Genomic DNA, 14724 nt, shown 5'->3' with positions numbered 1-14724 from the left:
GAATGATATGACATGTGATAATTGCGTTTACCGATATCATGGTGCAGAGGTAAATATCAAATAAGACGTACACCCCTTAAGAAAGAATGGAGAGAGCCAATGGCCTTTGACCGTTAAACGCACCTGAGATTGATGTTGACTAGTTGTATTTCTTGAAAAGCAGGAACAGTAGATTCTTAATTCGTTGTAAATTAAACTTTCTATTCAAAGCGATGATGCTTGTTCAGAGGAATCATATTCGGGCTTGTAAAGTGCAATCATGTAAACTATATACAGTACTCTGTTCTCATTAATATTACCTCCATTGAAAATTAAGATTAAACACAAGATGGTGTTGACTATGCTTGCGCAATTGCAATGTTGTACGCACAGCACTGATCGGCGGAATGAAAAGACTGGGTTTGTTTGTGACAGAAAAACACTTGTGGAGTAGCTTAGTTTCATGCTTCAAATGCTAAGCAACAATTGTCAAGGAATCACCTTGTATTTTCGTAGTTCGGTTTTATGGTATTAACGTTACCTTTTGTGACGGAACGTTCTTCACACACAAGTACAAAAAAAGTGCCTAGAGCGCGAAGCGCTAATGTGAGAAAAACACACATGTGAAGCTTTAATGTCAGCTATCACTTATCAGCATTGAAGCCCATGTTACATGCGTGGTGTCACACACATCTTTACAAAATAAGAACATATGTCGGAATCAGGACCTTATGTTTCGTCAGTATTCGTGGGCGTTTTCCTCCGTCTGTTATTTTTGAACACAATAACTTGAGAAGGTCGCATCTGAGTGGATTGTCTTGATATTTGGTATGCGTGAAGCTACAATTTGATAATGGCGCTCCTGGCGGGTTTGTATAGTAGTGCAGCAGAACTGTTGGTTTTGATATTTCATGTTGAGGACATGCTATGGTCGTGATTTTTTAGTGGTAGATAGCTCTAGCATTTGGATATGTGAGTATGTCTTGTTGATGCCTTTCAAGCCTTTGCTGCGGATAACGATGTTCATAACCTTATACATTGTACTTGTAGTCAACGACATACTAGTACTAGTAGCCTGCATGACTGATCGCGATCCTAGGGGCCAGCCCGACGGTTGGGGTCATTAACCCCGGCCAGCGAGAGGTTGTGTAAACACAGGCCAGTCAACGCTACTGTGCTCCAAAAAACTTTTTTAGTATGGCTCAATCTCGCAGGAACAAACTTATGTAGAGGAATAATAACTAAAGAATCTACGTCTACTAGCTTATAAGTGTACTAGAGTACTTTATTAGTATGCTTATCAATATAGTACGCTTATCCGATGATAAGGTGTCCACTCCGATGTGATGAGTGGATCTGGTCTTACTTTACTTGCACAACACTGTTTGTGAGTAGATAAACCAACTGACCTCTACCTAACTCGGACAAAGGTCATTTTCCCATAGTACACTGGTCAACCCCAGTGCTTCTTCCTGTACTGAACAGAAGCGACAACGTAAGTACCCTCCAGTTAATTCCTAATGTTTGTACTTGCAAAATTGTCCTAATCCTAGTTCAAGTCAAGATTTTTCAGAAGGGAACGTTCATTGCTCGCCAGTTCTCATTTAAATGGACACATTTTGTAACTTCCGTTACCGTTTGAAGTAAGACGTTCCTGACATTAAGATATGCCTCCATGGCCCCCTTGGGAAACCCTGTGGCTATTTTTGGGCCCGGCCTGGACCCCGAATCAATTTAGCCCGAACTTAAATCCACGCGGGACCCGTTTACAAATAGAGGCCATGAAGTAATAGTGAGAGCACTGGGAGTTACCCCCCCACCGGGACAAATTTGTTGCTTCGGGTCCCGGTCGGGACTTCACCCCTGACGGGCACATGCGTAATAGGGCGTAATGGGGACCATTTTATAAACAGTTTGAAACGCTACGTATACATTGTTTTGCTATACTAACTATCGAATGCAAGCATGACACAAATGTTCCGAAACTTGACTTCGTTCGATCATGTCTCCGTTGTCACGTAATCAATTTTATTGTATCGTCTGAAAGCTTCTTTATCATCCTTTGAAATTGCACCTTTTACTCTATTTTTCTTTATCCTACTTTATTTTGTTTGTTCATCTGTTTGTTTGATTAACCAGCGGTGTTTCACTGAAGCCTGACTGACTGCACAAGGGAACACCATGAGTGTCTCAAGTCAATTGCAAAAGCTAGGCCAGCCGATTTACTACAAAGGCGTGAAATACCCCCCTATCAACAGCCTCGAATCCATAGAGCTGGCGGAATCATTTGAAGTAAGAGACGATGACGTCTTCATCGCAGCCTATTGCAAGTCGGGTAAGCTGTCGTTTTCTCTTTTGTTTCTTCAGTTGTTTGTTCATTTGCTTGTTCCGCATAAGGCCACACCAACTTGATTTTATGGATGGCATCCTCTGGAGACCCCAAAACTAATGCGCGCGGGCGAAAAAAAGAAAAATCCAGCAAAAAAAAATGCTGCTAAACCACAGGACTACTAGTACAAAGCTGGTATTGCGAATTGAACCACAGAACACAGTTTATTTGTAGGAGGTACATGTAGGTTGTCTTGTTCATCATAGCAGACTCAGCGCAAGTGATTGATTTTTAATATATTGACAAGAACGACCAAAGAAGTATACTATTAGAAGGTATTTGGCTCCAAGGACTGTGGATGATATATGACTGTGATGAGAATACTCATATACACCCATAAGGGCAGTTTCAACATACATGGCATTGAACTCCATATTAAGCATTCCATGGTTTACGCTCACAAATCCCTCTGCCAATCCCTCAATTCCTCTCCCATGTCTCTCATTGTTGCAAAAGAAACGTGTGAGAGCCACTCTGGATAGGTCGTGTTTGAAATTGTCTGGGCGCCGCGATCCTCTGGTACAACTGTGCAAAAGCAAAATCCCCCCAACCAACATCGATGGCATACCAATCCACAAATACGCCCCAGTTTTCCGATAAGCCGGCACAATGCTAGCCTTTTGCGGCAATCTAAGTCGGCAAGTTCCGGAGTTCTGTGTAGCCTTGGAGGAGGTTTTTTTTTTTTTTTTTTTGGTGACAACAGGCGAAAATCAATGCGCGCGCGGATGTCATCCATAAGATTAAGATGGTGTGGCCTAATCGGTAAACCGTCTTTGGGCGTAACACCGTTACTAAGACACCGGGATGGACCCGACTATTTTCGAGTAGTGTGGTGGGTTCTCGGCGTTTAGCTCACGGCGTCTTTTTGTTACCAGGTTAAGGTCCCGGGTTGATTTTAACTCGGACTTAAAATTAACTCGGGACATGGTAACAAATAGACGCCGTGAGCTAATCGTGCGAACACAGAGATGTACTTCCCGGTACCCGGTAGTCCACTTGGACAAATTTGTGACTTCGGGACCCAACCGGGACTACACCCCCTACGGGCACCGGCGCAAATGTGACCGAAGCATGACCAAGAGCTGTTCGATTGAATGGCCGATTTATCAGTAACAGAACCAGCTGTCGATGACACTCTTTGTTACGAACGTACGCTGAACTATACAGCTGCATTTGCTCTTACTGTGTGTGATATTTCTATCCACATTGTTCATCCTCCAAGGAAGGAAATTCCCATTCCACAGGAGACCTTGAAGAATCATTTCTTCTTCTTCAATTTCAGGAACAACATGGACCCAACAGATCGCTTCTCTGGTATGCGCGGATGGTGATATCAGCGAAGTTTCTAAGGTGCCTTTAATGGTGCGATCTCCCTGGTTCGAAACTTTAGACTTGCAGACTGGCGAGCCCGTTCCGAAACTACTGGAGAAGGCCCCCTTGAGCTCCCCCCGCCTGATAAAAATACACCTGCCTTATAACATGTTACCTCAGCAAGTTAAGGACGGCAAAGGAAAGGTGCGTTTCACATTCCTCCAACAATTCAAACTGTACAGCGGTTACCTCATTGCGCTAATTGCGAAAATCATTTGCAAGTTGTCGCCTGAAATTGAGATTTTTTAGTTCAAAACAAATTCGTACTTGGCAAAATGGCGCAAATGGGCGCAATAACTGCAAATCTCATTTTGATGAATGTCAATCATTATACACTGGTTCTTGATTCCAATAAAGTTATATTGTATTTGATTTGGAGCCGAAACTCCGGAATGTGACATTCCAACGAAGCACGGACATTTTGTCTGTAGAGGTCATCAGTTAACCTTAAATAGTTTAAATAACATCATTCCTATCAGTGTGCATTATTTGCTGATCATTAATACACGGCTTCTTTCATCAATAACAAAATGCGACATGGCGTTATGGCTGAAGAACAAAATGGAGGTTTGTAGTTGGACCAGACTGTCTGGCTGTATGATGATACGGGTTACGGGGCATAGTACTGTATCTAGTTAAAATCCTCCCACACCATTATTGATGTATAGGGTGGTGCCCATCTCCGTTTCATAGCCCTGGGCCACACTGTGGTGCCATCACTGTAGCAGGGGGCTAGTCCACAGGCAGTGAAGTGTGTTTAACTTCCATACTGTTTCAGAAGTATGTACCATTTTTTCAAGTCTTTGGTATGACTCACTGCGCCTCTCGCCCAGAGCCATGTGGTGTCTTACCTGGGGCTTGAACCCCAGTCCTTCTGGTCCAAGTAATTTGAACCAGATGTGGTGAGAGACAGAAGCGCAGACCACTACACCACAGGGACACCCCCCTAGTACTGTATACTTTCTACAAATTCTTTACTTTTTTTATCGTAGATCATTTATTGCGCGAGGAACGTCAAAGATGTTGTTGTTTCTTGGCACAACATGCGACGAATCGTCCACGGTCTTCCTTGTGGAACCTGGGAAGAAAACTTTAAGGAGTTCATGACGCCGGAAGAAGGTAAAGTATAAACAGTAAAGTAAGATTCATGGCTTCAGGAGGCGTTAGGGTTGTGGCCGATCCGGGCTCTGAAGGCGGGGTAACATATGTATCTTTATATGTATGCATATAGCCAGTAAAACCGCCCTTCGGCGTAACACAATAGCTTCGCAGGCACGCGGCGTGGCACTAGCTGGTTGTATTACACTGAACGACTCATCACCTAACCTTTGCACATCTAACTTGCTGCAGTCACAATGCCAAACCAATGCCCCAACGCGGATAGCTTATGGTACTGCGGCCCACTTTATACTTTGATCAGTTAACGTCAGTCTTATATGTCCTTTTCCCAACAGCGTATTTTGGCTTCTGGTGGGACGTGGTTCCGGAGTTCTGGCGTCACAAGGACGACAAGAACATGCTCTTTATCAAGTATGAAGACATAAAGCGGGTGAGTTTTGTTGACAATAAAGTTAGAATGAAACCTGTAAAATCTTTCCCTTCTATTAAAATCATTAAATGGGGAACACGTGCATTCTTTTTCAATACAGATCTTTGGAAACGATCAGAATATGAAGTACATGTAGTAGACACTGCATCATGGTACTCATAGAAAGTAATATGTATGAAAGATATGATAACATAATATAGTAATATGAGTATTTCTCATTCAAAAGTGACAGCGTTGACGTATCTCAGAGGCACCAAAAGGTTACGGTCATAGTAAACGCTACTATCAGATTGCATGATATAAAAACGCTTCTATATTGTTTTGCATCTTTAAACACCAACGGTGTATACTCATTCATATCATAGGACCTGCGAGGCCACGTGGTGAAGATCGCGAACTTCCTGGGCAAGACTCTGTCAGACGAACGCATTGATGAGGTGGTGGCCAACTGTACCTTCTCTTCCATGAAGGAGAATCCAGCTACAAATATGTCCCGTAATCCATTGATGCAGAAGATTGCGAGCAAGGCAGAAGGAAGTGGAATTGAGTTCATGCGCAAAGGTAATTAAACCATCTTCAATGGCCTTCATCTTTGCCAAAAGCTGATCCGCTTGTTCCTCGGTGTTTATTAGCCTCCACCAGGCCCTCCTACGGGCGCACGGGTCGTAGAATTCAGCAGAAAAGGGAATAATTAGCCAGTAGAGTCAGTTCACGGTGAAGATCACATTTCGCCAAATGAAACCCTGGCAAATATTCTTCCTATAGCCGGCCTAGTTAGTCTGGTAGAGACTAGGTATTTATGGTGACATAACACCTGACCAGTAACCCATAACCACCGGATAAACCACAGAGCAAGCGAAGCGAGTTCATACGCAAATGTACATAAACTTTCTGTCGTCTTCAATTCTTGTCAAAAGTCATGATTGCTTTGATTGTAAAGCTAGACGCAACCTACAAATAAATGATGATGATAATGATGATAACAGTATTTTCGAATGTGTAGTTGGCATGCACTACCTTTCATTTGATTTTACAAAAGTTCTGTTTCTTTTCTTTTCAATGAATCGTTTTAGGTATCCGTTTTTTATCATTACGAAACCAAATAACAACAGTCCTAGATCATTGTTATGTTTATCCTTTTTATTTCATGTCAATCCTTCTGATAAACTATACAATACATTAGAATAGAATATGTTTCCCTTTAGTTATAAATTGTATTCTGCATCATGATGTGTAATGTAAAATCATCAGTATCAGATAATGTTATTGTCTTGCCCAAAATAATTTTTGAAATGGATAAAATACCGGTCAACTCTCCCGGCTAGATCTCGCCGTAGTGCTATTAAAATATGATCGGCGTAATTAATACCTTGGGCCGCCGAAGGAACTGCTGGCTAACGGTCCGATCCCCAAGTCTGGTTCCCAGGGTAGAATTAGATTGTCAGTCCGGAACTATTGTGTTGCCAGTTTTAGGAACCTTATATTATTTTCTTCAGGCGAAGTTGGTGACTGGAAGAACTGGTTCAGCAAGGAGGAGAACGAGACTCTGGAAGCGATTCACAAGGAGAAAATGGCGGGACTAGACCTGACCTTCCAGTTTGAGTAGTGTCTGTAATGGCACGGTCACAGTCATCGTAGGTCGTCGTACGATTTTGATGTAGTAGAGTTTTTGAGCAGAATGTGACGGAACGAACCGTAGACAAGGATATCTAGCACAACTATCTCAAGAATGCCCTCAGTTTGAAATCGTGAAATTCTTTTCAATTTTCACAGAAAACCTACTCTTCCCTATAGTCATGAAGGCATTGTCAAACGTAAAAGCAGTGATTCACTGCCTAAGTCTTACCCAAATCTCTGATCACTAAAGGTGCGATGGACGCTTCTTGTCTCTTTTTTTTTCTTCTTGTCACCTCCATGGAAATAGAAGTGTTGTGGACGTGTCTGTGTGTGTGCTTATGTTTCGGATATTTGTGGTCAAGTTGAACATAACTTGATTAATCTATGGCAAGTGGAACATAAATAACATGTACAAAGTAGGCAAATAAAGGCACAATGATCAACGCGAAATTGCTATAATTCATCTGTGTAGTAAATGATAGGACTTTTATTCTTGTGATATGTGTAAGTTCGTTTAAGATGTACATGACCGTACATAGATTTTTAGCGACGCTTCAGGAGCGCGCCAAACAGGTATATTATGTATTTAGTATTCAGGCATATTATATATAATGCATTTAGATATATCATGAATTCCTTATATCCTAGCTATGCAGGGCCAGTATTTCTGGAATGTTACTCGCACGCTCAGTACTAGAAGTAACAAGCCCAAGATTCCATGGGAGGTCAGATAAGAACTCCCGGGAGGACCACTTTCCCGCCCCCTCCTCCGCTGTGAAATCATTGCAATTCATGCATTTATGGCATTCTTATAATGAATTTCCTTCGGGTTGTTTTTCATGGTAGTATTTTCAGTATCATAAATGTTTCATCTTTGATATCTTAGATATTGTTTCACCCAACATATTGTTAATCAACACACAACAGTTTATTGTGATTCATATCATTGAAATCCTTCGTTCAGTTACATGTACATTCCCTGAAAGATCCAGAGTCCAAATGTACATAATTACACCATAAATACAAATTTTTTGGGAGGTGAGGCCCCAGCCTGCCTCGGCTCGGCTAGATTTTCGCAGCCGTGCATTCGAGCCCTCCTCTTAACAATTATGCGAACAATTTTCTTAAAACCAGGAGCCTAAACTGGGACCTTCAACTTACTCTATTCGTATCCTATAGATTTCAGATCAGATGAGAGAATTGGATTATGTCGCTAGCTGAAAAACAACATTCCGATTCTCGTCGGCAAAAGTTTGCTTTCACTGATATTCGATTTTTCGAGACCAATTATGGAAAAGTGTTTTGATATTTTGAATATTTGATTTTTGATAAGCTTTCATTTACATATGAAATACGTATGCTACAGTATTGCAAATTCAGTTCAGAAGCGATGAAGCGTTTGAAAAAAAATTCAATTTCACTTTAGACGGGAAAAGACCTTGAAAGATGAATTCGGCGCTTACATCAGTACTGGGGATCGAAAAAAATCTGTTGTTTCACTGTAAACAGAATGTAAGTTATCACAAATTTGTATTTAGAAGTAAAAGAATTGCCCTTTGTTGGTATGAAGTAGAAATGGCGGCACCCGACTCAGACGTATTGCCAGAAAAAGACCATCGAGAGATGGAGGCATCCACCAGTGAAGAGACAGGCCCTGTCCCCGACGGTGCCGCCTCTGGTGACCACAATGATGCTGCTTTGGTCGGGTCTGAGCCTCACACGTATTTGGAGCTTGGTAAAGACGGACCTACACTTCATTCATACCTCCGTGTTGAGGACCACGTTGTGGAAACACCCGTCAGTGAAGACACAGGCCCTGTCGCCGATGGCGTCACTTCTGGTGACCACAATGGCGCTGCTTCGGTCGGGTCTGAGCCTCACACGTATTTGGAGCTTGGTAAAGACGGACCTACACTTCTTTCATACCTCCGTGTGGAGGACCATGTTGAGGCCTTTCCCCCGGAGAAGGCGAAGTCGTTCTCCGATAACAACGACCAAACAGACGATCCGTACGAATACAAGAAACCCGTGGACGTTAGCATCGGTCACAGGGCAAGAGGTATGTCAATGTACAATATTGAATTACTTTGGACTCAAGTCATACGTGAAGTTAAGCAAATACCGGAAGAGAATAGTTTGTAAAAAGGCCAACGCCCAAATAGACATATTCAGCCGTATTAGCTTACATTGGATACTCCCCAACAGGGCCACACGTATTGGTGACGTACGACTCTGCTGGGGTGCAATCGCAGCTTTGCTAAAATGTCCGAGCATTTTTCTATGACTGCGGAAAGGTGGTTGAATTTTGGCGTAGCGTACAAAGATGGTTAAACAAAACAACAGGGCTTTATTTCAATGTTAATAATCCAATGAATATTCTGTTGGGGGATCACTCTGAATCAGTGCCTATACTGTGTAATCTTATCATTGTTTTGGGTAAGGTAAACATTTTTAGAAATCGTGAGTCATGTACTATTTCGTTGTATAGATTTATCCCATTTGTTAATGATTTCATGCGTCAGGAAGAAAAACATTGCACGAAAACATTTAAGTATAGTCACTATAGAAAATGGTGAGAACTTGAAAATGTATCCAAATAGCAAGTGTGTGTGTGTGTGTGTGTGTGTGTGTACTATTATATTATCATGTTGTATAGTTGTCTTTGTTTATGTTCTTTTATTCTGTTGAATAAAGATTGAAAAGAAAATGTCCGAGCACAAAAAGACAACAGAACACTTCTTTGTTGTTACAGCTTTAGGCAATGGAAGTTCAAAGCTATGTTTGCAATCATCAGTTACATGTACCTTAGAATTAGAAATGATCAATAATTGAATATTGTTGTTGTTCTTGTTGTCTTGAGTATCAAACAAGATACTCCTATAGCTATTTTTGACGGTCCTGTGGGTTGTTTTCTATGTTACATAATTTTGTATTCAACCAGTTTCTTTGCAATTATTTTGCATATTGATTTGATATTGAATAATTATTTTCTGTTATGACTGTATGTTCGTTACATATCAGTTGTAAGATGATAGGACTACCAATCAATGAATAATGAATACTCATTTTCCTGGAGTGAAAGAAAGGCTAATTTCATCATTGATTTTATCAATTAAAATTTGGCGGGATATAAATGAATCGTCATTATTTTTTCGATTTATTTCAGAACGTGTCATTCGAATGTGGACGAGGGCAAAATCAAGTAAAGTCTGCTTGCTTACAGTGGGATTGGTACTCCTAGCGATAACGTCTGGTGTTGCAGTGGTACTCCTGGCACCTCTTCTCGTACCTGAACTTAAGGTGGGTCATGGAATCTTCTTGAACTTACTATTAGCACTCTCATTGCTAAGAGTTGTGTAATCAGATAATGTTCAATTTCGATTAATTGTGTAACTGCTGCCTTCTTTTAAAGCTAAGGCCATGTTGATTTGATGATATGGATGACACCCTCTGGGCACCCAAAAACTGATGAGTGGGAATAAGAAAGGCAAAAAAAAGGCGCCATCATTATGATATCTACGTGGTCAGGAAGGAGGAACCAAACTATAGATTTTTCCTGTTCGTTATTTCAAAACTTGTTCATGGAACTGACTTTAGTATAATAGTGTCCGTTTTCCGAAATATCTTTTTGCAATTTACATCATGCATTTTCTCATTTTGCAGCTGCTTTTTACGATTTACAGTATGGGCAACTTTCATTTTTTGAAACGGACGGAAATTGATGTGGATGTCATCCATATAATCAAACTAACATGGCCTAAGCGTCTATTCTATTTGTAGACGAAACATGGCGACTGGGGCGACCCTAAATGTGTCAGATACCCCATGGTTAAGGTAGCAGAACACAGTTTTCGGCCTATGGGGATTTCTATAGTTAAGGGCTACAAGGTGACTGGGTTCGACGAGGTAGAAATTATAGTGCGGTGCACTTGAGAAATATGAAAAACAAATGTTATTGAGTTTAGGGTATAACCTACAAATAACTCAAAAACCAAAAGATTCTGTCGGCGTATCGGCCCCCTCACGCCCACTTTGAAGCAGCGCTCTGCGAGAGGTCACTGAACTGCAGCCGACTCACCCCGCATTTATACACAAAGCGGACAACCCGACGGATCCTACATAGGTTTCGCTACGCAAACCTGTAAAAAGGTCCACCATTCAAATCCTACAGTCTAAAAGCCGACATATTTCTACACCACCACACAGCACAGTCTACACATGGATGCCTCTCACATATGCGCATTTTTCTTACATGCGACTTTCTGCCCAGTCTTCAAGAGTTTGAGCCGCACTACATTTTTTACCCGCGTCATAGACCTCTGGGGGTCGCGGAGAAATACTGTGTTCTGCGACCTTAATAGCCTTCTTGCCAATTACGGTGGCCATTTTGACTTTCCCGGGGTCAGCTCGGGGTCATGCACTAAAGAGAGGCTCAGATTGGTGTCCCCTACTTATAAGCCTGTATTGCAATATAGGTATGCCATCTTTGGTGGTACATTTTGCCCCTTCAAGGTGAAATACTGTGGTACATGTGCTTGTCATGTGTAGAAAATATTGTTCCATCGTAAGTAAGATAACGGGTCGATCCCAGCATCTTTCTCACCGGTGTTGCAGGCAACAAAATCGACCTTGTCTAGCACCAACGCGACCTTTCCAAACACCGGTATAACCTTGCCAACCCCCTGTATGACCTTGCCAATCATGGATGTGACCTTGGCAAACACTGATGTGAACTTGACAACAACCGCAGAGACGTTACCAATCAATGGTACATCTCCGTTAACCAGGGGTGAGCAACGTTGATATAACCGCATGAGTAGTACATTGATGTTGGCGTTAACGTGGCGCAGAAAAGAGTAAACACATGACTTAACGTTTGGTTTGGGTAAAAAGCCTCAACTCCAGATTTTACTACAATGCCATCTATCCTAGCTGCTTGAACAGAGATAGAGAACACAAATTCGTTTGCCTACCTGGGTGTCGTTCCAAAAAGAATTCATTATTATAGCCAAGCTTAAAGCTAATGAAATTCTTTTCTTCGAGCAAGCTCAAGCAAGCCTCTACACCCATTTGCTGTTAGCTCACTGCACTTACTGTTTGTTATCTCCATGAAAAATTGAGATATAGTTTTGGGTGTGTCTGTGTGTCTGTTGGTCTGTGTGTCTGTTGGTCTGTTTGTTTGTCTGTCTGTTTGTGCTTCCGGACTACTGTAGTCAGCATAACTCAAGAACCTCTTGATGGATTACTATGATATTTGGTATGTGGGTAGGTGTTGTGAAGCCGAAATTCAAGGTCGATTTTGGGCCCCCTGGTATGTGATCTTGGTACTGCAGCAGAAATTCCATTTTTGTATCTCTTGACCTGGACGTGCTATGGTCTTAATTTTTGGGTGGCAGATAGCCTGTGGTGTAATGAAGAAGTGGTGTGGGTTTGGGCTCCCTAGCAGCTTGCTCTGAAACTGCAGGGGCGTTATTGTGAAAACCTTCTAAGGAAAATAACTGAATAAAGGAACGACGGATTCCCATGATATTTAGTATGCGGGTAGCTTAGGCAGAGATGTGAAGTGCAAATTATGCTAATTGGGACTTAATTAGCATAGCTAATGAGGAAAATCTATATTTGCAGTGTTTTCCATTATAAGACTCAAATACATGTAACATATGTAGTTTATGGAAAGCGGAGCATCAACAGATACCAATTATGCAAATGAATTCCTAATTTGCATAATTAATGCAAAAAAACAAATTCATCTAATTGTAAAATTATAGGACTGTCAATATTGCAACATGTGTAAGTAAGATAAAGGTGTTTATGATTAAGCATATATTATGTAAATGTGTAAGTCATTTGCATAAATAGAACTGTTCATGGAGATATGAGGTCGCGGAACTCCTGTTACTGTTTGTTACTGTTTGTTACTGTTTGTTATTGTTTGTTACTGTTTGTTATTGTTTGTTACTGTTTCTTACTGTTTCTTACTGTTTCTTACTGTTTCTTACTGTTTCTTACTGTTTCTTACTGTTTCTTACTGTTTCTTACTGTTTCTTACTGTTTCTTACTGTTTCTTACTGTTTCTTACTGTTTCTTACTGTTTCTTACTGTTTCTTACTGTTTCTTACTGTTTCTTACTGTTTCTTACAGCCAATCGCTGCCCGAATGGATGGAAGGAGTACAACATCAGCTGCTACATGTTTGCGAGAGCCAAAGTCAGCTGGTCTAAGGCAAAGTCACGGTGTAGAGGATATGGTGCCGATCTGGCCTCCATCACCAGCCCTGCGGAGAACACCTTCATCAACGATCTCATCCCGAACTACCGATCCTTGTCGTCAATTAGGACAGGATTTAATGGTCATTAGTTCACAGCAATTGACCGTTAATTCGTGGTTCTCAGAATTAGAAAATGTATGCTAAAAACTCAACACAACGTACTTAACTGACTGACTGACTGACTGACATTAAATCAAAAGTAGAATAATTGTATCGGCCAGTGATAATCCCTGTATATTGTTAAGTGTCAGCTCTTTGATTGTCAATGAAGTACACAAGTAATACTACATATCTATTGTAGAGTGGATGATTGCCCTATAATAATTTTATACAAGTTGTCATACGTTGTATCACAATCTTTGAGCAATATCAACGTTATCACCATTAATCACCGGACTCTATCCTTTGGCTTGATCGCAGTCCCCGTAGGAGCAGTCTGGATTGGACTACATAGGGAAGGAGGATCGTTGAAGTGGATCGATGGGTCACCTGTCACCTATACGAACTGGGACCGTGGTGAGCCTAACAACGATGGTGGGGAGCCCTGTGTTCACTTTAACTCTAAGGTGGGTGTTCACTTTCGTTCTCCCTACAGTATTAGAGCCTTACTTTACTGTACTGCACTTAACGTGCACGCCGTAGTGAAGCAGCATAGCAATACTAGCTAACGAAAAAGTGGCATGCTTCGTCCTCAGTTTTAGGTTCGACCGCTTTACCTTTACATCACTCGGTCGTGCTGGCAGTACTCTCCAAGCAGAGGAGGGATTCCGGCTGGTATTTGACGTATTTTTAGGCGTTTTTGTCGGGCTTTCTACTTTGGCATTTTTTTAAATCTCTTTTTTCTTTGAAGAAACAAAAAAAAGTAGAAGTAGAAAGCCCGACAAAAACGCATAAAAACACGTCAAAAACCAGCCGGAACCCCTCCTCTGCTTGGAAAGTAGTGCTGACGCTCGAACCAAGCCTGAAAGCGCTCTTCATGCACGGCACTCTGTCTCCCATCATGGACTGGATTTCCTTTACTTCAGTTAGATTCTTGTCAGCTCTTAGGTTACCGATTAAAGTACCACGGTCTTCCACGGGTTCTTTCCTTTCTCGAGTAGAAAGGCTCGACATAAGCAAGCAAGAAGTAGTTACTGCACAGAAACTAACTATTTTCCACATTTCATATTTCCTGCAGAGCAACAAGCCTAAGGTTTTGCGAAAACACCTTCGGTCGACAAAAGAAAAATGGAATGACAACAAGTGCCGCCGAAGATTTCCCTTCCTTTGCAAGAAGCTTATTAAGAATTGATATTTCGATCCAAGTGGGTGTAGAATATACACATTGGTACTACATGTTTGGGACCCCACCAGGGGCGAGGAACTCATTCATCGAAGCGAGCAGAGAACAAAGAAGAGAATAGGATTGGGCACCGGTACCGTGTACCGGTACAAAACCGGTATTTCTTAATGGACCGGTCAAAAAAAAAGGTCCGTAAAAATCAATGGACCGGCCTATGGACCGATTAGAAAATTCATAGTACCCGGCTACCAGCAGGCGGCCACATAACAT

General features: G+C 41.6%; 1 protein-coding gene across 1 annotated transcript; it reads left to right on the top strand.

Annotated features, from left to right (window-relative positions):
• Window positions 1-1808: 1808 nt before the first annotated feature.
• LOC136435665 (sulfotransferase 1A1-like) lies at window positions 1809-7165 on the top strand. The gene is made up of 6 exons (XM_066429315.1): window positions 1809-2314; window positions 3651-3883; window positions 4732-4858; window positions 5194-5288; window positions 5654-5849; window positions 6785-7165. Exons 1-6 carry the CDS (start codon window positions 2161-2163, stop codon window positions 6892-6894), a joined length of 915 nt encoding a protein of 304 aa, XP_066285412.1. The 5' UTR covers window positions 1809-2160; the 3' UTR covers window positions 6895-7165.
• Window positions 7166-14724: the final 7559 nt, after the last annotated feature.

Source organism: Branchiostoma lanceolatum, chromosome 1 (assembly GCF_035083965.1).
Source record: "Branchiostoma lanceolatum isolate klBraLanc5 chromosome 1, klBraLanc5.hap2, whole genome shotgun sequence".
In the NCBI taxonomy this organism is placed as follows: Eukaryota; Metazoa; Chordata; class Leptocardii; order Amphioxiformes; family Branchiostomatidae; genus Branchiostoma; species Branchiostoma lanceolatum.
The sequence above is the reverse complement of the archived record's forward strand: the minus strand, read 5'-3'. Positions and strand labels throughout refer to the sequence as shown.

Coding starts and splice junctions, on each gene's coding strand:
- LOC136435665 (XM_066429315.1), top strand. CDS start 2,161: ATGAGTGTCTCAAGTCAATTGCAAAAGCTAGGCCAGCCGATTTACTAC. Junction 3,884..4,731: donor TTAAGGACGGCAAAGGAAAG/GTGCGTTTCACA, acceptor TTTTTATCGTAG/ATCATTTATTGCGCGAGGAA. Junction 5,289..5,653: donor AGTATGAAGACATAAAGCGG/GTGAGTTTTGTT, acceptor TTCATATCATAG/GACCTGCGAGGCCACGTGGT.